The sequence below is a fragment of the Mus pahari genome, chromosome 1, assembly GCF_900095145.1.
Source record: "Mus pahari chromosome 1, PAHARI_EIJ_v1.1, whole genome shotgun sequence".
Classification (NCBI taxonomy): Eukaryota; Metazoa; Chordata; class Mammalia; order Rodentia; family Muridae; genus Mus; species Mus pahari.
This window is the reverse complement of record NC_034590.1, coordinates 149404026-149427956: the sequence shown is the minus strand read 5'-3', so window position 1 is coordinate 149427956 and position 23931 is coordinate 149404026. Positions and strand designations below refer to the sequence as shown.

General features: G+C 44.3%; 1 protein-coding gene across 4 annotated transcripts in view; it reads left to right on the top strand.

Moving 5' to 3' along the window:
* The first annotated feature begins 8519 nt into the window (after window positions 1–8519).
* Myof (myoferlin) overlaps window positions 8520–23931 on the top strand; it is a 147459-nt gene continuing 132047 nt past the window's right edge. For 2 of the 4 annotated variants that reach the window (XM_021211174.1, XM_021211167.1), the window contains exon 1: window positions 8520–8862. In XM_021211174.1, coding sequence (XP_021066833.1) covers window positions 8775–8862 — 88 coding nt within the window. In that variant the 5' untranslated portion in view covers window positions 8520–8774. The remainder of the gene's footprint in view (window positions 8863–23931) is intronic. The other 2 variants (XM_029535054.1, XM_029535051.1) reach the window with 1 other exon arrangement.

Here is a 23931-nt window from a genome sequence, read left to right as displayed (position 1 = left end):
AAATGAAGAAAATATCTAATAAAAACATAATAAAATGTCAAAAAAGAAAAGAAAAGAAAAGAAAAGAAAAAAAACAGTAGCAAAGCATCCTAGGAAGGTAGTGAATGTAGATAGAACAAGGGTTAAAATCCTGAATGCCTCGTAATAGATGTGTGGCCTTGAGAACATCTCCCTTGAGCCTCAGTTTCCTGATCTATACGAGGATGCAGATAACCATCTCAGAGTGTGGCTGCGAAGGTTAGAGTTTAACAAAGGTAGTTAGGCACTGTTAAATAAAAGACAACAAATCCATTTGTTACTGAATCTAGTGGATGAGAAACCATGTAAGGAATTTCGGATTTTTTTTTTTTTTTTTAAAGCAGGAAGATTGAGAGCCAAGAAACTCAAATTCTCTACTCCTGCCTGAAGTATGAACGGAGAAGCAGATGGCGAAAAGAATAGTCTTATTAACAACCACAAGGTGGCACACTAGAAGGCGGCAAGCAGGCGTTTGCCTTTCTTTTATTTTTTTTTTAAAGATTTATTTATTATATGTAAGTACACTGTAGCTGTCTTCAGACACTCCAGAAGAAGGCGCCAGATCTTGTTACGGATGGTTGTGAGCCACCATGTGGTTGCTGGAATTTGAACTCATGACCAGTCAGTCAGTGCTCTTAACCACTGAGCCATCTCTCCAGCCCTGTTTGCCTTTCAGTGTCCATCTTGCCCCTTTGCCCTGTATTTCAAGGGAAGGTATGTGGGCCCCAAACAGGTGGAGCCCTCGATGACCTCGTGTTCCAAAGAGCAGCCTGTTCTGGTGTGCTGGCTATGTACATCTTAACTTCTTTTTGTAAGCGCATTGAGGTGTTCAGTTTAACACTTCTGTATTGATTAAAATTAAAATGTCTGGTTATTGCTGTGGTCAGCTTTTCTGGCAAGCATCAACTCCAGCAAATTGAACTCTTATAACCTGAGACAAGGGAGGAAGGGGAGGGACTGCGTTTCTAGCTAACTTCAATGAGCAGGTGATCGACAAAAGGTGAATTTCAGTGGGCAGCTAATTTTGGAGAGTGCAGTATGGAATAAGCAGAAATGGGGGGTATTGTGCATGTTTTTATTCCCCGGAAGCAGTTATGGCTCTCTTCTTATTTGTGTGTTAAAGTGTCATATGGGAGGGATTAGGGGTGGGAGAAAGTCTGTCAAAATGAAGTCAAGATATGAATATTCACTGCCCAGACTCTTATAAGAAGTAAAATTGGAATCAAGTAGGGGGATCTTGTATGCATGCACTCTCAAGCATGTGCGCGCGCACACACACACACACACACACACACACACACACACACACACCAGGGGCAAGGGAGGGTTCCTTAAATAGTAGAGCATAGAGGAAGGGTAGGGAAAGGATGGTGGGGATACCCTGTGGGAGTGACACTTGGTACTGTGACACTTGGTACTAGGTCAGTGGAACCAGACACTGCAGTTCTACATCTGCCCTCCAGAACCTTGGTTCTCTTGAAAGCTGCAATGAATAAAGACTAGTAAGGGAAGAGGAACAGCCAAGAGGTTCACTGGGAGGCTTAGTCTATTTGTAAAGGCCGGTGTTGGATCTAGACATCAGTTTCTTTATAGACAGGCACAGTCATGAAGCTTCAAGCTACTGGCTGTTTCCTTAGCATCTCAAGGAGACCTCATTGTCCAGGTGATCCTGAGAGTTCACTCAGGGATATTCTAGGGTAAGAATTCAAGACTCGTCTTTATTTATGTAAGGAGAAAAACTGGACAGACAGGCAGGGAAGTAAGTCTTTATCTTAGCAGGAGAGCTCAATTTCTTCTTAGAAAACAGTGTCAATGGTTTTAGACTTACTAATTGGAAACCAGGAGGCTGATGTGACCTGAAGAGTTCTAGCTTCCAAGGGGCCTTCCATGAGTCTACAGGGCCCTGCCTGCTAATGGACCTGCACGTCTCACAGAACATTCTGCCATTATAGAAAACTTCCTGTGTTCTGTCCAGTATGGCAGCGCCGGCCACACTTGACTGATGACTGCTTGAACTGTGGCTGTTGTGAGTGAGAAACTGAGCTTTAAGTTGAACTTAATTTTGCTTTTGAACGGACAGCTAGTTGTGTTATTAGAAAAAAAATGTAAGTATATTTGAAAAACTTGGGTAGAGGAGCTCGTGAGAGTGTTCAGTGAGTAAAGACTCAAGCCACCAAGTCTGACTACCTGAGTTTGGCTCTGAAGATCTGCATAGTAGAAAGAGTACTGACTCCTTAAGTTGTCCCTTAAAACCCACACATGCACACACACGCGCACACACACACGCACGCACACACACACACACACACACACACACACACACACACACACACTGAATAAATGTGATTTAAAAGGCATACACATATCTTTTGGGTTTTAAATACTACGTCTAAATATAGACGTAGTATTTAAATACTTCTGATGAAGACTTTGTGTTCAAGTTGAGATCTGATATACATCGCAGATTTTAAAGACTTGGTTTGAAAAGAGAATATAAAGGGTTGTACTAATATGTGTTTGTATTCTTACATATTAAAAAACATAATATTCTGGATTGACTAGCTAAAATAAAACATGGAAATCAGTCTTACCTAGTATGTCTATTTTTTAAGGAAAATCCAAAATGGTGAATATGACTCATGTTACATTCCTACAGAACAGTACTGGTATGCATATAATAAAGGATCTTTTTTGCAATGTGTCTTTTTCTCTCTGTAGGTTTATTTTTTACAATATTGGCTGGGGTATATTGCTCACTGATAAAACACCTTCCTATGCATGAGGCCTTGGGTTTGATCCTTAGTAGAAAAAGATAGAAGTGGGAGAAGGGGAACGAGAGATTTCTTTTGACGTGTGTGTGTGTGTGTGTGTGTGTGTGTGTGTGTGTGTGTGTGTGTGTGTGTGTGTGTGTGTGTGTGTGTGTATGTGTGTGTGTGTGTGTGTGTGTGTGTACTCACACTTATGTGTATGTGTACCCACGAATACAGATGTCAACCTCAGGTGCTTTTCCATCCATTTTGCCTTTTCTGAGGATTTGAACTTAGGCTAGGTTGGCTGGCCTGTGAGCCCCAGGATTCCCTGCTCTATCTTCCCAGAGCGGCATTGGAACTGCAAGTGCATGTCACTGTGCCTGGTTCATTTATATAGGTTCCGGAGATCAAACTCAGATCCTTATACATGCAGAGCAAGCACTTTACAGAATGCTCCATCTCCCAAGTTCTTGACTAATACTTTCTCAGCGAAGGCCGTGTCCACGCCTGTCGGATTCTTAGCTTCCCCAAGTACCCTGAGTAGTGACAACAGAGCCAATGTTCTGAGATACTTTCTCTCCCCCTGAGTTCTGCGTAGACTCAGTCACTGCCAAGCACATCTTTAAAGGAAGAAAAAAAATTTAAATACTATTTTACAGTTGGTTCACTTTTTTTCAAGGATTTCATACTCATAGATTCAACCAATTATAGAATAAAAGATATTTGAGCAAAGGAAAAACTTGTATTGAATATATGCAGGATTTCTTCATTGTCAGTATTCCCTAAACAACATAGCACAATAATTATCCACACAGTATTTTCATCATTGAGGATATTATAAGCAATCTAGAGGGACTTAGAAGAGAATGGGTAGAATTTACAAGCAAATACTGTTGGATTTCATTTAAGTGTGAAATGCTCAAGCATTGAGCATATGTGGATGTATCTGTGGTGGAATCTAGAACTAATCTCTCATGTATACTGAAGGACAACTGCATGAAGTTACTTAAAAATAATATCCACTGTGCAGAACCCTATCATTAAGCTAGTAAATAATAGTATTTTAATACAAAAGTGCATTTTAGTTGCTAACTGAAATCATTTCTGTATAAATACATTATCAAACAGGTTTTAAAATAAACCATGCATAGATGCCATGCTGTTAGGTAACACATTCCTAAGAAGCTGAGAAACTGGAATTGAAATCAGATATTGTAAATCTATCTTCATTTTCTCTGGCTAAATTCTCTTTAATGTCCCTACTATTTTGTTCCTTGTATCTGTAGTTCCCCCACCCCAGATTTTCTTTCTCTGAACATTTTGCTCTCTGTGTCTCTTCTCCCCAGTGCTCCAGGACAGGCCTAAAGCTACTCAGAGATTAATGCAGAATTTTCTTAAATGATAGGTGTTGGAAATGATGAGACAGATGTGTGGTCCCAGCTGAGGAATAGATGGGCAGAGAGTTTTGCTCAAAAAATAATCAGTGTGAATTCTGATCAGAGCTGTCCAATCCATGAGATTGGATGTCTCAACTGTCCCTATCTGGTTCTGAGGTCCTAGGGAACTCCTAGAGAGCTGTTGGTCTTCAGTCATTTTGGAAACCAAAAGAAATAGGTTCTAATTCTAATGATCATTATTGCCTGCTTGTACTAGGAAGCAAGTGAGCATCAGGCACAAAGATCTTGTGAGCTAAGGGTATCCAGGTATCTTAGTGCAATTTTACAGGTCCAAATTGGATGCATCTTATCAAATATGCTTGATGTACCCTAAGCCATATTTAAGATAATATTTATCTTGTAGAAATTTAAGAAAATTTAAAACAATGATGCCAAGACATTGGATTGATTATGAGTCACATGATAGTCTGTGACTCCTTGTGGTTGTTACATGTACTTGGGACTTCTCTACAACTTGAATGTCTAGCCACGAATTATTAGAAAATTAATATTAATAAAAATTTTATTAATATGAGAAGTTGCTAACCAGTGAGGCAGGCATTCCTTTGCTTTATTCATGTGTCATTTTTTAAGTAGGTCTTATTTTTAGAATGGTTTTAGAACCACAGCAAAATCATATACACTCTGCTGTCTAACACTTCCCTCCCCAACACACACACCACAATTTGTATTAGTTATAATTAATGAATTCATCCACACATCATTGGTCTCCAAAGTCCAGAGTTCCCGTTAGGACTTGCTCTTGATGTATGTCCTATGGGTTTGGACAAGTGCATACAGACAAGTACTGAGCGTGATAATGCCATAGAGAATACTATAGTTCCACTGTTCTCAGAGTCCTCTGTGCTCTGTCTGGTCATTGCTCCTCTTCTCTCCCTAACTCCTGGAAATTACTGTTTTGTTTTTTTTTTCATTGTCCCATCGTTTTGCCTTTTGCAGAAGTTATACCCTTGGAATCATAAAGCATGTAGCCTTTGCATACTGACTTCTTTCACTTAGTAATAGTTAGGTTTCCTTCACTTCTCTTCATGGCTTGATAGATTATGTATTTTTAGCCCTGCACAGTCTCAAAGTTCACAGTTCATTCATCAGTCCATTCCAGACTTTTATTAGGGAGTGTTTTGGGGGAAGGATTCTCACAGCCAAGGCTTTCACTCCAGTGATCAAGGCCATGTTGTGCTTATATCAATGACCAAAACGTGTCAATTACAATGAAATATCCAGTGTCTTAGTTAGGATGTATGTTGCTGTGATAAAACACTATGACCAAAATGCAACTTGGGGAGAAAAGAGTGTATTTCTCCTACACTTCCAGGTAGTAGTCCATCACTGAGGAATGATCTAGAGAAGTCATTCTCATGAACACCTACCTGATCTGGAAACGGGAAGCCCTTCTTAGAGACCTAATCGTTCTTTGGGTTTCGTGTTCGGTGCCTGGCAACCACAAGGGAAGTATCTGGGCAACACTGAATAAAACACTTGTTTGCCATCCATCTTTTCTGTTCTGGGATGCTGTTTCCTAGGAATGCCGTTGTGGCTCTGTGTGCAGTCTCTGCCTGCTACTACAGTCTGGATGCTTATTACGATAATTCCTCACATATGGCTCCTGAGATTTATGCACCACCCCCTGTGATTGGTTTTTCTGGAGGTTTTTGTCATCCTCATGGATATTAGCCCAGTTCTGGACCAGAATGGTTGGTAGTTTTTGTCAATTTCACACAAAGAAAATAAGACATTTTCTTGATTAGTGATTGATATGGAAGGGCCCAGCTCACTGTAGTACCATCCCTAGGCTGGTGGTCCTGGGAGATACAAAGCGAAAGCTGAACAAGCCAGTAAGTAGCAACCCTCCATGAACTCTCATCAGTTCCTGCCTTCAAGTGTCTGCCCAGACTTCTTCAGTGAGTAAGATGGAATAAACCCTTTCCTCCATAGGTTGCTTTTGATCATGGTGTTCTATCAGAGCAATAGAAACTTGAAGACACAGAACCTCTATCTTTAGCCCTGGCCTACAGAAAAGTAAAGTTCTGGGGACAAGAATACATCTCTACCAGTGTGTTCTTGATGTCTTTGGATATGATGTGTTCTCTGGGATGCTGTAGGTAGGATATGGTTCTTGTGGACTTTGATGGTGCATCTAATCTATCATCCCATGGGGGGTAGGGGGCATATTTTCACTCCACCTTCCACTGCTTGCCAGAGAATTCAGGGTTTTCCTCCTAACTTAAAGTGGGCAACTGTTATAACACAAGTAGAAGACATCCTGTAGGGCATCCAGCTCATGTCCAAGGGTCACTTAACATGTGAAACTCAGTGCAGCGTCCCTAGAGACTGTCCACATCTGTAACTTCATATCCAGGTGTGTGTTCTGGAGTATTCCTTGAAGCAGCATCTTGAAATCCAGTCTCCTGTGCATGGCACAGCCATTCTACTCAGGAACTCTCAGTAACTGCAGGTGAATGCACCAGAAAGAAACTTCATCAGCCAGCCAGGATGGAGAAAGGCTCAGGAAGCCCTACTCATCCCTGATGGACCAGTTGCTACTGATAGATTCAAGGAGAGGAGGAGTCATTGCCTTTAGTTGTGTACCTGCTGGGGACTGTACCAGGCTTTAGTGGGTAGTCCTAATTCTGTGGTCCCACATGGGGCTCTGGGTAAGCTAGACCGGTCATGTCTTAGTTAGGGTTTCACTGCTATGAACAGACACCATGACCAATGCACGTCTTATAAAGGACAACATTTAATTGGGGCTGCTTTACAGGTTCAGAAGTTCAGTCCATTATCATCAAGGTGGGGGCGTGGCAGCATATAGGCAGGCATGGTGCAGGCAGAGCTAAGAGTTCTATATCTTCATCTGAAGGCTGCTAGCAGAATACTGACTTCCAGGCAGCTAGGATGAGGGTCTAATAGCCCACACCCACAGTGACACACCTACTCCAACAGAGCCACACCTTGTAATACTGCCACTTCCTGGGCTGAGTTTATACAAACTATCACAGGTCACAAACTAAAATGTGGGGAAGGAGAGAGGAAGAACTGATCAGGGTTTGAAAGGGGGATAAGAATGGGCAGGGGAGGGGCAGGGGAGTGTGGAATCCAGATGCATTGTTTACATGTATAGACTTGTCAAAGAACTAACTTAGTAAAGGAAAATCAGTGCAATTTTCATGGTTGACAAAAATGTCTGTCACATGTGCAGTATACCCTGGGGCTTGTAAAGTGTGACATTCTCTGACTTGATGTGGAGAGCTGTCAAGTGGTCACATTTATGATCTATCCATTTTTTAGAGAAACAATGTGTTTCACAGTAAAAGGAGGAAAACCAGTCAAATTTACCAAAAACAATGCCTTTTGAATTCCACCTAGACTCTCTGTGCACACTAAACACAATTCTGTATATAACTCCTTACTCCGTATAAGGATTTGAGAAACTTACTGAGATCGAGGTTAGTATGACTCTCTTGAGACATTTGAACTCTGCTTCTAGTTGGTTGCATGTCAGAAGCAAAAAAGAGATTCTATGTTTCTGCAGCCAGATTTGATATGAAACATAATCATCTGAATTACTGACTTGCATTAACAGTAAGACTATAAAAATCACGAAATTATAGCATATATGTGTGTGATTTTCTTCATGCTTCCTGCCAGGTCCCATAGGACTTGCATCTTACAACACATTTTATAGATATTTTTACAAATAAGGACACGGAAGGAGAGGGTGGATACAGGTGATATATGTAGTTCAAAGTGGTAAAGGACTTCTCATGTGCTCTAACCATCAGGTTGCATGGCCTTACTTCATTCTCTTTAAGCAGACAATGCATATTCAAGAATAGTGGACAGCCCCTATCCGCGGCCCAGAGAAACCAGGATCCTTCTTCGAAGGGTTCCTTTGGTAAATCCGTTGGGAAAGCAAAGAACAAGGATAGTGACTCTAACTCGATTTTTCCAGTACCTGGACATTAACTATTCCTGTAATATACAGTAGGGGACGCCTCTTGGCAGCTTTTTAAAAAAAGTCTTTGGTGTTGCTGAGGGGGCGTGTCCAATAGCAGGAGAAGAAAAGGCAAAAGTAAAATTTAAAACCCGAGTAAATAGTTTTAAAACTCCTCGAGACTCGGTAAAACAGTGCAAGAGGTGGTAGAAAACCAACGAATTCGGTTTCACGAGTTACTGCTAAAAGGCAACAACATCTCTGTGGTTTTCCTGAACTGCCTGCAGTTCGTCCCAAATCCACCGCCGTTTCATTGGCTGCGCAAAACTTCTTTTCGTCGAGGTGTCCTTTTCTGAATTCATAAGCCGCGCCTGCGGGCCTGCGTGGACTCCGGGAAGGAGTGTGGATATCAGTTTACCCTTGGCTTTCAGTAAATAATCCTCCAGAGGCCCACCCCCTCCCCTGCACCAGCCCCCACCGCGGCGGGAGAAGCCCTCCCCCTGCCCGAAGAAGCCCTCCCCCAGCTGGGAGACATCCTCCTCCTCCCAGGGCGGAGGGCCCAGCGCCAGCACCGCGTCTTCTCTACTTGGCTGCAACTTGCTTTCTCCACGAGCCATGCTTCGAGTGATTGTGGAATCTGCCACTAACATCCCTAAAACGAAATTTGGGAAGCCGGATCCTATCGTTTCTGTCATTTTTAAGGGTAAGACGACGACGTTTTCTTCTCTTTCTGAAACCCTTTTATGGAAGGCTAGACGTTTGAATCTCCTCTTGTTCAAGTCAGCTCTTGGCATCTGGTGAAGCCAAGCCAACTCTGTTCCTCTGGCGGTCCCAGGTTTACCTGGGCAGGTCACTGCTGAGGGAATTTAACTTTCCCTAGGGCTTGGAGGATCACCGAATGGCCTGACGTCTGTAAACTCTCGGGAACCTCTATTTGCTACAATTCTGGATTTCAAGCATGAAGGTCTTTGTCGGTTCAAAGTTAGTGTGCATAGATGTGGGTGCGTTTTGAAACTTTCTCTCCCTGTGAGAAATGAGTAGTGGAGGGAACAATTCATTAATTGCCGGAGGCACCATTACACTATTAACCAGTTCCATGCTGCCTTTACCATCATTTGGGATTTGGGTAGGATATGAAGGAACTCTCTCTAGTGTTCTGAATCTTCAGGAGTTGGGTGTTTGGATATGTTCGGTAACTTTGGGATTGTCCACCTTAAAGGAGCTCTGAAGCACATCTGCAGCTTGGGAGTCTGGCTCTACAGCACTGGATAACCTTGGGCAAATGACATCATCATTCCTCTGTGTCTCTGCGTTCCTCTGCAAAACAAGGGGGGAGGTTTAGACTGGCTGGTCTTTAAGAGGCCCCTTGGGATTCCAAACAGATATCAATGACACTAGCTGTGATTGCGGTGGAAGGGAGCCGGGGAGGGGAACGGGCAGCTGTTGTCATAGGATGCCCCCCTCCACCCTAGTGGGGCAGGTGACCATGGCTTGGGTTTGGCTGCGGTCTTGGCAAGATTGCAGGCTCCCTTGGTGGGGGCACCCTGCTGAACTGGAACTTTTGACAGGCAGGCATTTCCTTACTACAGCTTGGCACATTTCCTGCCAACTCCAGGAATTTGATACTACTCCCTTGCAAGTACTGTGTAATTCACCCTTTCTCCACTCTCGTGTCCATTTCTGAAAATCTGTATTTCTGTTCTCAAATCTTTTCTTCCAAGGGTGAGCAAGAAAAGGAAAGACAGGAAACTCAAAGCTGCTAAAAGGGCTGTTCAGTTAGAAAGAGAAAAAGGGAGGAGAGAAGGGAGGGAGGGAGGGAGGAGTCGAGAGAGGGAAGATGAAAAGAAGAGACCTAGAAAACAAAATTCAAATTCTTACTGGACAGTGTGGTTTATAGTTCTGACTCTAGACTATGGGGAAACATTAAATTTATTTGCATGTGGTAATTTAAAAAATCTAACTTAAAGCAGTTTCACAATACTGACAGAACATTAAGAATTTGCACCATTCATTATTGGCATGTTAAAAAGGTGTGAGGACTGAGAAGTCACATTTAGGGCAAATTGTACAGATTATGAAATAATCTGGAATTGACAGTGTTAAAAAACTAATTTATTATCCAGGAAGAATATTCAATAATTGAAACTTTTAAGTGACTAACAATATGTCGATGAATGTAAACGCTTCATTGAGAGGGAGAAACTTCAGATAAATTGGCAAATGTGGTCTGGCCAAACAATCACAGTTCTGGTTCCCTTTGGTTGTACAGATTGAGTGGTAAAGTCATTCATTCATTTACTGTTTCATTCATCGGACACAATAAAGCTCGTTGAACTCTACCTCTGAGCCATCTCTGCCCTGCGCATCACTAGCCAGCATTACCTAAATAACGGATAACCTTGGCTATTCCGGCTCTAACCATTCAGGTCTCAGCTTCCTTAGCTGTGGCAAGTAGCAGGGTACTGGCTTTCTAGTCTCAAGATGTGTCAACTTTCTAGTACCAGACTTCGATCATTTGTGAGGTCTGCAAGCCATGGTCTTAGCAGGTATGGGACAGGCAGCCATGGACATGTTTTCTTTTCCTGCCTTCCTTTCCTCCCCAGCAGTCTGAAAACCCTGGATACAGAAAATCCTTCCAGTGCCCAATTTGGAGCACTATGTAAAATTAAGTCGCATTAAGACCTGGTAGAACTAAGGATCTCATGTCGTGGCATCAATGTTCATAAATGAGCAAGGGTGGAAAACAGCTTGGCCCACCTCCTGGGATGACTGGAAGCATGGCCGATTGAAGGGAGAAATGGGGTTGATGATGCTCGCATGGATTCTGTGAGGTCCTGTCTGCCCATCAGATTTCCATCTCTGTGACAAGGATGGAGATAATTACTCAGAACAGAGAACATGGCTTTTTTGGCTCAGGGCTTTAGAGGTTCAGCCCATAAGTGAGCAGATCTATTGCTTTTCAGCCTCGAGGGGAGGAAAGGTGAGGGCCACCTCCTGGTAGGGGTGTGTGGCAGAGTCGTCTTGTTCATGGACAGAAAAAGAGGGAAGGGACAAAGGCACACCCCAATGATCTAACTCCTCCTACAAGTCCCCCTCTCTTAAAGGTTCCACGGCCTGTTCATGGTAGGCTGGAAACCAAGCCTTTCACTGCTGGGACTTTGAGGGCCACATCTCTGAGTCCCAGCAGAGACCCTGCTAGCCTGCAACTACACTGCATCTGGGAGCAAACATACTAGTCACCAACTGCATTGGAGCAGATCTGAGGCCTTTGCATAGCCTATGGCTGGCTGTGGAGTTGTTGCTCCCGGCCTCGGGTGAACCAGAAGGGCCGGTTGTGCTTCTTTTGTGGAAATGAAAGTGTGCACGAGTGGATTATGAAGGCAGCAGGGCTTATGTCTTCTCCTTCTTGGGTTCCATGAACCAGTTCTAAATTTTAAGCCAGCCTGCCTGAGAGCTACAGGTAGCCATCTGCCTCCAGCTCCTTGTAGACAGCCAGAGTGTGCAGCGGGGCCAGCAGGAATTAGACTGTACAGGTCTCTGAGACCTCTCAACTCCGAGACATAACCATTTAGAGATTCTAACTGTGGATGGCAAGAGACTCGATGGTTAAAATGCTTGCCACCAAGCCTGGTTGTCTGAGTTCAGTCCCTGGAACCTACACGGGGAGAGAGAACATACTTCTTCAACTTGTCCCCTAACCACCTCCCAACACACATACATACATACATACATACATACATACATACATACATGCATACATACATACATACACACACACACAGAGACATAAACACAAACAATAAAAGAAAACAATTAAATTTTGTTTAATTTTTGTTAATATCAGAACTTAATTCTTTGAATGACAGCAAAATAAAGTAAGCCAAAGCACACCATAAAGGGATTAAACAACTGAAAAGTGACAACTCTTACTCTGGCCCTTCCTGCTGTGTTTGCAGTCTTCCTGGGAACCACTGGTCCAATCAATTTTATTTGAGGCAGGGCCTCATGTAGCCCAGGATGACGGTCAAGTCCAGAGCTATCTGAGGATGAGTCTGAACCTCTGATCCTCCTCAGTCTCCAGTTCTCCATATTCTGAGTGCTGGGACTTGCCATCATGCCTGGTGTGTTAGTCTGAACAATTAGGTTTAAATCTCTTACATCCTTTTGCTGTAGGCAGACAAGTTGTTCTAGTCTTGTGAGCATGTGTGCTTCTGAAGGGCTGGTGCCGTGGGGATTTTTTAGTTTGTTTGTGGGCCTGTAGCCCTTTAAAGATCATTTTGCTAGCTGGATATTATCATATACTTTCCTTTCCCCCTCTGATTTATCCCTTGCTTTTGTGTGAAAGGAGTCTCTTAAAAAGGTTAATAGAGAGAAAACTTTCTTGTACACTTGTACTCTGGCGTGCTTTCACTGTGTGGCATAGGACCATCCCTCTCCAGAGAAGCATGGCAGCCACAGCAGCGGGTTTCCTATCCTGTCCTTGTGATAGGGTCATTTTGCACCCAAGCTTCCATTCAAAACCATCTTAGGGAACATAGTAAGTGTGTGTGTGTGTGTGTGTGTGTGTGTGTGTGTGTGTGTGTGTGTGTGATATCAGATCAAGGCAATTTGGCTTAATTACCACCTCAAGATTTTGTATATCCTTGTGTGAGAAACATTCAAAATCTTGAGGCATTTCCTTCCTTCCTTCCTTCCTTCCTTCCTTCCTTCCTTTTTTCTTTTTTGTGTATGTATTTGTTTGTGTGTGATGTGTGTATGTGTGTATAGTGTCCACACTAGTGGTGCATGAATGGAGTCTAAGATCAGCATTGAATGACACTTCTCAGCTCCCACCTTGTTTGAGGCAGGTCTCTTGTTTGTAGATGGCCCACAAGTTTCTGGGGGATTCTCTTGTCTCTTCTGTAAGAGAGTTGGAATTATAGGGTCACACCATGCCTAGCTTTCTATAGGCTTTGGAGATTTGAACCGAAGTCCTTGCCCTTGCTCAGCAAGCACTTTACCCACTGAGCCAAACCCCCCACTGTCCAGAGGTAAATTCTAAAAGAATCTTTTAGATAGGCTTTAAGAAGCTGTGAGATTCCATGAAGAATGGTGAAATCTCTCACAGGGTTCACTCGTTGTAGACTATGGAGATGAGCTGTCCATATAGAACCTTGATCTACCTATGGTATGTTTTAGAGTCTAGACAATTCTTCACAAGTAATGATGGTCATGGAACTTGGGTACTTCAGTAGAACCATGGTATTGTATTGACAAATACTTCAGAAAGCAAAACTCTTTAATCTACTGAGTCATTCTCCTCACTTCCGGGAGAAAAGGGCTTGGAGACTAACTGTTGAAGGATGGTGGCCCCACCCTGCCGAAGCCTGGGGACTGTACATTTCCCAAAGGCACATTCTTTGGCTCTCAGTCATCTACAAAACCACAGTTGCTTTTAGAAATTAATTAGCTTGTCCTGTTTTTCCTTCCCTCCTCCACGACATCGCTTACCCGTATGCTCTCAGCCAGGACACTGGCACTTCCCTGGCTTCTTTTCTGGTCACCGGTTTCTCTCTGTCCCTAAGACCAGTTCAAATGGCATATCTATGCCTTCTCCATCAACTCATAGGTTGATGGTGTTGAATGTGCTTTTTCAGCGTTGGCCACTGAAAGAGATGGAAGGAGGTTAGAGACATCTTGGAGTAACGAAGCCTCTGTTTGTTAATCCTGAAAGGGGCCACGGTGACCTGCCCATCTTCTGTCGTTCAGGAAGAATTACACTTAAAATTCCTTCAAGTGCCCTGTGGGTGGATCTAGGTAAAGGAACGACTGACTGCTCCACACATTCCTGATACCGAACTGAACACGACCGGCTTGTAGCACCTGTTATCCAGATAAACTGATGTGTTTGCATTCTTATTCTGGAACAGAACTAGCAGAAGCTGCTGCCCTTCCTGCTGAAGATTTATATGTGAAACAAGCACTGGTCTATAGCACAGACACTCCCCAGCACACTGTGGCACGACAACCATCTCCCCAGCCACAGCAAGCTTCTGCGGAACAGCTGCTCTGTGGAACAGGGCTGTACTCTGAGCAGAGTTTTCATTCAAAAAACAGCTGTGGGACATCTATCACCTTAAGCCTTTATCAACTGACTTCTAATTGGCCATTGCAGAGCAAAGGCCCGGGGTTTTAGAGCCAGCCATGCCTGAGGAATTCTAATTGCCATTTCTTGTTTCCTAATTGCTTATGAGCAAACACAATCTTTGGTTTCAGGGTTCTAAGTAATACACAGTGCTGCTTAGTTTCTTCAACTTGACCCAAACCAGAGTCGCCTGGGAAGAAGGACCTCAACTGAGGAGTTACTCGAATGAGATTGGCCTGCAGGCAAGGCTGTGGGGGTATTTTCTTGACTAATGATTGATATGGGAGGGCCTGGCCCACTGTGGGTGGTGCCATCCCAGGGCAGCCGGTCCTGTGTTGTATGAGAAAGCAAGCCAAGCACGGATGGGGAGCACATCAGTAATTATTGTTCCTTCATGGTCTCTGTTTGAGTTCTCATCTCCAGGGTCCAGCCTTGGCTTCTCCTTATGATCATTTGTGAACAGAGTATGTAAGACAAACGCAGTTTTCCCTCTCCTAAGGTGCGTCTGGTCATGGTGTTTTTATCACAGCAACAGAAACACAAAATAGGTTGACCTCTCCTACTTTGCAGGGTGACTTGTGGATTGAGTGGAAATGCAGAAGGCCTTGCACATAGGAATTCTAAACTTCCTGTCCTGTTTGATTAGTTGCTTTTATAGAGACATACAGAGCACCAGTGTCAGGAGCCACGGTGAAAAACACACCGAACACGTCTGTTCTTCTAGACCTCGGACACTAGAATGAGATACACGAGATACAAGCTAGTACCTCGTTGGAAACATGGGGAAGGTTGCAATTTATGAGTTAAAAGAGGGCATGTTTGGTGGCATATGCCTGTAATCCCAGACCTGAGAAACAGATGCAAGAGAATTGCCACAAGTTCAAGGCCAGCCTGGTCTGCATAGCTAGTTCCGGATCGGGCATATATAGGAAGACCTTGTCTCAAAAATTGAAGCAAGCAAGCAAGCAAGCAAGCAAAAAGAGTAAATAGAAGAATAGAAAGCTTTGAGAGCAAGGTGTTGATATTTAATTTGGTCTTAAAGGATACGTGAAGACATCATTAGGAGGAAGTAGCTGGACATGGTTTACATTCAGGTCATCTTAACACCTGGGAGGCTGAGACAGGAGGATCACAAGTTTGAGGCCTGTCTGGGCTGCATAGTGAGATCCTGTGAAAGGAAAAAGGAAGGGAGGGATGGAGAGGGGAAGAAAAGGAGGGATGGAGGAAGAAGATATTCCAGACTTTGAAACAATCACAAAGGGGCTGGAGAGATAGCTCAGTGGTTAAGAGCACTGACTGCTCTTCCAGAGGTCATGAGTTCAACTCCCAGCAACCACGTGGTGGCTCACAACCATCTGTAATGGGATCTGATGCCCTCTTCTGGTGCATCTGAAGACAGCTACAGTGTACTTACATATAATAAATAAATCTTAAAAAAGTAATAATCACAAAGGATAGTGGAATTGTGGATTTATGTGGTGAGATTAACAAGGATAGTCTGGTTAGGGAGTTGTGATGCGCTGGTAACTACTGAAGAGCTACTCAGAGAATGACATCAGCAGGAGTCTGGGAGATTACTTAGGTTTATTGATTGAGTCAACTGCTCCCCAGAACAGAGGCAGCTCCTTCAGAGCCACCTTTAGAAGGGAGGAGCCAATGAAAGATAAGAAGGAAGCAGCCTGACTGAGCCAAATTAGTGAGAAAACCACACCTAGCAGGCTAATGGGACCACCCTTCTCATGTTTCACTGTGAAAGGGAACTCCAGACTTCCCCATGACCCCTTGGAGTGTTTACCCTGTGGGTGAGCACAGGCTGGGTGGGGTGACCTTCATGAGGGAGACAATCAGAGACAACAGCTTAGAATGTGAAAGTGATGTTTGAAAACAAACATAGCCGGAGTCCCAAAAGTCAAATGGGGAGCATTTCCTCAGACAAGCTGAGATGTGGGTCTCATTCACTCCTCTCTTTGCATCCATGTCCAACCTGGAAGGCTAAGGTGCCACCACCAAGAGTCACTCTGCAAGGAGCAGAAGCTCATTCAAGCTTGCGCAAGGAAAGCATAGTTTCTAAAGCTGCAGGGAGAGCTTACAGAATATAGATTACGGGCTCCACAGGGGCCAGACTTCTGTCAGCAGATTTGCAGCAGTGCATTCTCTTTCCCTCCAGTTACTTCCCCCCACCCTCTCTTGCTCCCTCCCTCCCTCCCCTTTGTTCCCAAGTCAGACCTCAAGAGAGTGACCCCAGTTGGCTTAGTTGAGTGAGATTGGTTCATCCCAATCGTCTGAGACCCAAAAGTACAGCAGCCCAGGACACAAAAACCAGGTATACCAGATGTATCTACTGCGGTGTGAGACCTGAAAACCCAGAACTTGAACCACTTGGTTCATCTCCTTTCAACTCAGTAAATTTAGACCTGTTTTCAGTCAACCATTTGACCCAACCTCCTATATAAAGTGTCCCTTCTTTCTATGATCAACAGAGTATATAGAAAAGCATGGTCTTTGGACTAGGGAGGTGAAGTTTTGCCTCTGGTTTATTACTAGGAGGTGAAAAACCTTTGCGTAACTATATATCTAGCCTTCATTTCTTCATCTATAAAAGGTTGGGAGTAATGTGCACCTCCTAAGGTATTATAAGGAGAAATAGTGGTGAATCTAAAGTACTTTCAAGTGATCACACCCTCCCTCTCTGTGACCCCTCCTCCTCCTTCCATCTGTGGAGGATGCACAGAATCCTGGAGGACATTTCTCAGGGGCAGCCCAGGTTTAGACTAAGTGGAATGCCCTTTAGCTCTGACTGTGCCAGAATCAAAAGAGCCTATGTCTGATTTATTGGTGAGAGTGTGCCAGGGCATCTCTTAGGTACAAGGTTAAGTTCTTTGTTTTTCATGGTGGTGAAAGGCATAACATTTGTCATCTCAACAGCTTAAAGCACACAGTTCTGTTATTAAATATTCACAGTGGTGCTCTTACCTTTAGGCGACAGTAAATCCTGGAGCTGTAGACAGTGGTGTGCAAACGTGGGCCTAGGTGTGCTTCTTTGGGTTTGAGGAGTTGGAATTCCTGGACCCTGCCACCGTTCTGTTTCTAAACTCCATCCTCCACAGCAGCCACTCTTCCAGCAGCACACAGAAGGCCCAGTTTCTCAGCATCCTTGACAACACCTTCTCTGCTTTTGGATGATAGCTGTTTTAATGAATGGACCGTGTAGGTTCATCCACTTGAGTAAACGTTCAGCTCATTTGCCTCATTAGCACAGTGGTGATGGCTGCAGTGTAATTGACTCCTGAGGGGGTGTGGCCAGAGTTGTGCTGGGAGCCAAAGCAGAGGGAAGGCTGGGAAGGCTCATGAGAAACAGCCTTGGTCCCCTGCAATGATAGGTCTTTTTGGTCTGGGCTCCTCCGCTAGTGCTGAATTCAAAGCTCACCCTGCACCGGATTATCCTTAAATCTGGTCTTAAATGTCTTTCCTCACGATCTGTTCCCCCTGGCAGCACCTACTAACATGTGCATTCCACGTTTGCTGGAGTGTTGGCTTTTTGTCTGCCCTCTATACTTAACAGTACATTTTGTGGACATTAGGCCCTGCTTCTCTTTCTCTAGAAATAATAAATAGTTTTTGAATGAGTGAATCTGTTTCTTCTCATTTATTTGGACCAGGGAGGCACAGATCACAGGGACCGAAGGGGACAAAGTCTCTGTCCCCACAACTACAAGCCTGATTTTGAGTGTTTAGGGCTTTAGAGGTTTTACAGGCTCACTGGGACTCACAAAGTGGTATCTCAAAGAAAAACTGAAAGGCAGGTGCCCCAGACCACTCCTGACCTGGATCTAGAGCCATTATTTGTTTTATTTTAAGACACGGTTTTTCCTGACTTGGAACTCACTGTACTACTGTAGACTCACATTGACTGCCTGTCTCTGACCCCCGAGTGCTGGGATTAAAGGTGACTGCCACCATGCCTGGCTCTAGAGCATTGATTTTCTGAATCACAAGAGTCCCAGTTTCCCCAGCTGTTCTAAGATCTTTTTATAAAAATAGATCAAGGTATGTCTAAGGTGTCTGGAGTTAAAAGAACGTTTATCTCCCCCCCACACACACACCTCTTGAAGTCTGGCTTTCTTTACCCATGGCCAAGTGAAAAGCCAGTGAGCTAAGTTGGGGACTAAAAGGGATAGAAGCGTTCAAGCCAAGTGATGGCAACTGGCAGGAGCTGCAGCTCTCCTTTAGAAGGCTATACCCTGAGTCTAGAGAGGTTTGCACACCGAGTTAAAGTGACCAGTCAGCTAGGGACTCACTGAGACTGAATCACCTACCAGAGAGCTTGCATGGGACAGACCTAGGCCCCCTATACATATGTAGCAGATGTGCAGCTTGGTCTTTATGTGGGACTCCTAACAGCAGGAGCGGAGCCTGTATCTGACTCTGTTGCTTGCCTTTGGATCCTTTTCCCTAACAGGGCTGCCCTATCTAGCCTCAATAGGAGAGGATGCACCTAGTCTTACTACAGCTTGATATGCTAAGGTGGGTTGATATCCGTGGGATGCCTCCCTTTCTCTGAAGAGAGGGAGAGGGAGGGATGGAGGGAGGAGAGGGAAGATGGAGGCACTGGGAGGAGAAGCCTTGATCAGGATATAAAGTAAATAAAGAAATTAATTAATGAAGAAAAAAACAGTCAACTTGCTCAAATCAGAATATTTTACTAATTTAAAAAATGTCATTTAGGGGGCTGCAGAGATGGTTCAGTGGTTAAGAGCACCGGCTGTTCTTCTAGAGGTCCTGAGTTCAATTCTCATCACCCACATAGCAGCTCACAAGCACCTGTAATGGGATCTGATGCTCTCCTTCTGGAATGCAGATATACATGCAGACAAAGCCCTGTAATCAGTCAGTCAGTCAATCAATCAATCAATCAATCAATCTTTTTTTAAAAAAGAAGTCATCCAGCAATCATTTTCAGGTTTACCTTGAGACTTGCTGTCCAATAGGGCTTTCTGTGGTGTGGAAATAGTTAAGATCCACCCTGTGTGACAGGAAGCCAGTAGCCACATGTGGTTGCCAATCACTAAAATGCAGCCGCTATGACCAAGGGGTTGAAATTTTACTATTAAGTGCAACTAGTTTAAATGTACATATCTGCACGTGGTCACTGATGGTCTATAGGGATGGCAGCAAAGATTGCAGCAGATGGCCCCAGCGGCTGAAAGGCCAGGTTGTCCACTTGCTTATGGTTGCTAGAACCTGCAGATCCAGTGGCCTCATCTGTCAAATGGAATGAGGGACATCTTCTTTCACCTTCATGTTCCTTGCCGGGGACTTGGGCAGAGGCAGGGCTGGATTTAATTGCATTCCAGATTGTCCCTGGGCTCTGATGGAGCTCAGCACCCACGAGGAGAATACACATAGCTGGACCACGCAGCCAAGCTGAATGAATACTCTGGCGGCCCCTCTGGAAGGGTTGAGCTGTTCAGTATGCTGGTATCATTTGGATCAAGTCAGAAAGCAGGAAGAAGTTTACCAAGGACAAAAGAATGTTTTTAAGATACAGAGAGAAGGAACCCTCTCTAGCCCTCCTGGCCGAGCTTTGTCACAAGGTAATGCAAGCATTTATGACAGGCTGTGTGACTCAGAGGCACAGAGGTGAAATAGCTTAGCAGCGAATTAGTTCCACTGATAATCTAAATCAGACCATTTTATTAGCAGGAAATAAAGGCCTAACCTATTTTACACAAAGCATTTTTTTAAAATCTCACATTTAACTGGCAGGGTGAGGCCCCATTCCATTTTACCAGAGATTTCTGTTTTTTTTTTTTACCTACACCATCTTTTTCATCCCGGTAGTACTGCATAGAAATAGGGAAAACAGTTCTGCCATCTTTCTTTTCATTAACAATGTAGAAAGTTATGTTTCTGCTCAGCCTTCCTTACTGGCTGCCCCCCCCCCCCCCCCCGTCTCTGCATCCTTCTGATGAGTTCTGCCTGGGCCTTACACATATGATTATTCAGTAACTCTGGGTGAAGGCTGTTAGGTCAAGCATCTTCCAGCTCTTTGGAGAGTCTGCAGCAAGCTAGGCTTGGATCCTGCCCACAGGCAGCCTAAATGTTATGCTGTAAGCAGAGCAGAGTTTGAGGAATCAAATTTTTGTTGTTTTTGAAGATTTACTTATTTTTATTTTATGTGCATTGGTGTGTTGATTGCATGTCTGTGTGAGGGTGTCAGACCCCCCTGGAACTGGAGTCATAGACAGTTGTAAGCTGCCATGTGGGTGCTGGGAATTGAACCTGGGTCNTNNGGAAGAACAGCCAGTGCTCTTAACCACTGAGTTATCTCTCCAGCCCCGAATCAAATGTTTAAGTTGTCCTCATTTGCAGGTCATATTGATGATGAGAATTTGACAGCTTTTATGGACTATGTAACTGCTTTATATTTATTTATTAATTACATTTTAATTAATTTTATTCACTGAAAACAGATAAATTGTGTGTGTGTGTGTGTGTGTGTGTGTTTTTGTGGTTTTCTGAGACAGGATTTCTAGGTGTAACTCTGTTCTGTAGACCAGGCTGGCCTCATCACAGAAATCCACCTTTCTCTGACTCTAGAGTGCTGGGATTAAAGGTATGATCCACCACTACCTCTTGGCTATAAAGTCTTTCTTTAAGGTTGTGTGTGTGTGTGTGTGTGTGTGTGTGTGTGTACACACGTGTGCACGCTCATGCTTGTTAATGTGTATATGCAGGTAGGTATGCTTGCATAAGCATATGGAGGTCAAAGGAGAACACTGAGCATCCTCTCTCTCTCTCCACCTCATTCCTTTAAGATAGGATCTCTCACTCAACCTTGAAGTTTTAGGTAAGGCTAGACTGGAAGCCACCAAGCTTTTTCAATCTTCTAACTCCAATTGCTAGGACTACAGACAGGCACATGCATCTACAACCCCAGTTGCTAGGATTACAGGTGCATCCATCTACAACCCCAGTTGCTAGGATTACAGGTACATCCATCTACAGCTCCAGTTGCTAGGACTACAGGTACATGTGTCTACAACCCCAATTGCTAAGACTACAGGTACATGTGTCTATAACCCCAGTTGCTAAGACTACAGGTACATCCATCTATAACCCCAGTTGCTAGGATTACAGGTACATGTGTCTACATCCATTTTCTTTTACAAGGGTTCTGAAGATCCCAGCTCAAGTCCCCATGCTTGCTCAGCATGTGCTCTTACCCACAGAGCCATCTCTTCAGCCCTGAAGTGAAATCTTTTCCAGCTGGAGAAGCTGTCTTAAGTAGAGTGGGTTAAGTATCTAGGTGAGATTCTCATAGCAGGTTCAGGCAGAGGTGGGGTTCTACCACCACACTCTCCTCCTCTGAGGCTACCATACTGTTGCTTCCTATGCAGAGCTGAGTGTTATCTCAGCCATGTCTGTCTGTGGCCGACACTCCCCTATCCACAGCCCTTTGGGCACTCTTATCTCTTCCAAAGGAGTATAGTGCAGGGCAGGTGGGCCATGCCATCAGACAGGCATAAGAACTGGCAAGACTGAGTGAGCTCAGACCCCGAGGATCTCAGAGATCTGAGACTGGCAGGAGTGGGGCTGCTCCCTACCTATCTCTCTACCTGCTCTGGGACAGAGCCACGACACCTCACTGTGGGCAGTCAGTTACTTAAGTAGCACCTGGAGTCCTTCACCATGCAAATAGAGCATCACTAACATCTCAAACTCAGCCAGTGGGAAACATCTAAACCCGTAAGTCCCACCCCACTGCTCAAGGTTTTTATAGTCCCTGGAATAAAGTGCACAAATTATTTCACCAAGAGTCATCTGAGAGTGTCTGTCTTGATTGAGCTGTAATACTTAGGGAAGAGTTCTCTCTCCCAAAGCATTCACCTCTGGATCTTAGACCACCTGGCTGTCCAGGTTCGTGCCACCTCCGCCTCTGCCTCTGTTGCAGACAAGAGGACCAGGACCTAGGCTGCCTGCGCTATGCAGGCTGCCCGAACTTCCCCGCTTCTCTTCTCAGAGCTGCTCTAGGAATTCCCGACCCAAGGGAGCCCCATGGAAGCTCAACTTCCTCCTCCTCAGTCTGGTTTGGTGCAGAGGTGTCTGATTTTTTTTTAATTTTCTGGGACTTTATTATTATTATTATTATTATTGTTGTTGTTGTTGTTGTTGTTGTGTTTAACAGTGCCTCACTCTGCAGCCCTGACTGTCCTAGAACTTTCTATGCAGACCATCTTGGCATACAGAGGTCACCCTGCCTTCATGTCTTAAGCTTCTGGAATGAAAAGCATGAACACCTTGGGAAATTCAGCCCTTGGGTTTCTAACCTACTGGGTTGAGACCCTAGACACTGGTGCCTTTGGTCTGGACACTTCTGACTCTATAGCATTTTCTGAGAGTCCTGATGCTATCTCTATGAGTGGCATGTCTTGGAGAAGAAGCCATCCCCCCAAGCATTTACATGCTCAAAGTCATTTCATGAATGTGGTCTCATCTGTTGTTCGCAGCCCCAGGAGCTGCTTGGGGAATAGTTAACATCTGTTTTGTAGGTATGTGTGAGCTGGAGGGAGAGCAAAGTTGTGTAGGCAGGAAGAGGTAAAGAAGGAAGAACCTGGACTTGCCTCGGGGGTCATAGTCATGGCCTTCTTCTCAGCTCAGGGCACAACTCTACTTGAGCATGGAATCTCGCACTTTAATTCCACCCTCTGGTCCTTCCTATGCTCCACTGACTATGAGCAGCCCACTTCCACCTCTGACTCCCTGTCCTTCCTCAGATCTGTAGCCAACTACCAGCCAGCTTCTTTAAGAGCTAGAGGCCAGACTCAACTGCACCGTAACAGGGAGGGCTGAGAATGTATTAAAACTCTTGGCAATGATGATGCTCTCCTTAAAGAGATAGAGTAGCTGTGGGCTGAGAAACAGCCTATTGTGGAACACTGGGTCTGAGGCTCTGAGTAAATAAATTTCAGTCAGTCATTTTTCCTCCTAGAAATAACAGGACCTGATGGTCACAAGTTCTGCTTTGCTTTGCTTTCATTTTCAAAACTCTCTTCTGGGGTTATTGACTTCCGTTTGATATAATGTCTTGGGTAGGGACTGGCTGATGGAAGCAGTTACTAATTCTGATTCACAGGACCGTCCCTTGGTCTTAGACACAGTTTTACTCTTTCTTTGGATCCTTGGCCTGCCTCTGTGTCTGGTTGAGCTTCTGAATCTCCATTTGTAAGAAGGCTCTGGGGGGCCCTAAGAATCATGCCTTCAGCTGGATTTACACAGGGCGGCCTGGATTCACTCTCAGCAAACTATGTCTCAGATATTCACCGGTCAGAAGTCAGAGTGTTCCAAGAGCTGAAACAGCTGTATTCAAGTTCTATCTTTGTTTCTTACTAGCGGGTGACCTTGGATAAACTGTTTAACTTTCTTGTGCCTTGAAATGTGGGTAATGGGAATAAAGCAACTCTCTTTCCCTTCCCTTCCCTTCCCTTCCCTTCCCTTCCCTTCCCTTCCCTTCTCTTCCTTCTTCCTTCTTCCTTTCTCTGTCTCTTTCTCCTTCCTTTCCTTCCTTTCTTCCTTCCTTCCTCCCTTCTTTCTTTCTTTCTTTCTTTCTTTCTTTCTTTCTTTCTTTCTTTCTTTCTTTCTTTCTTT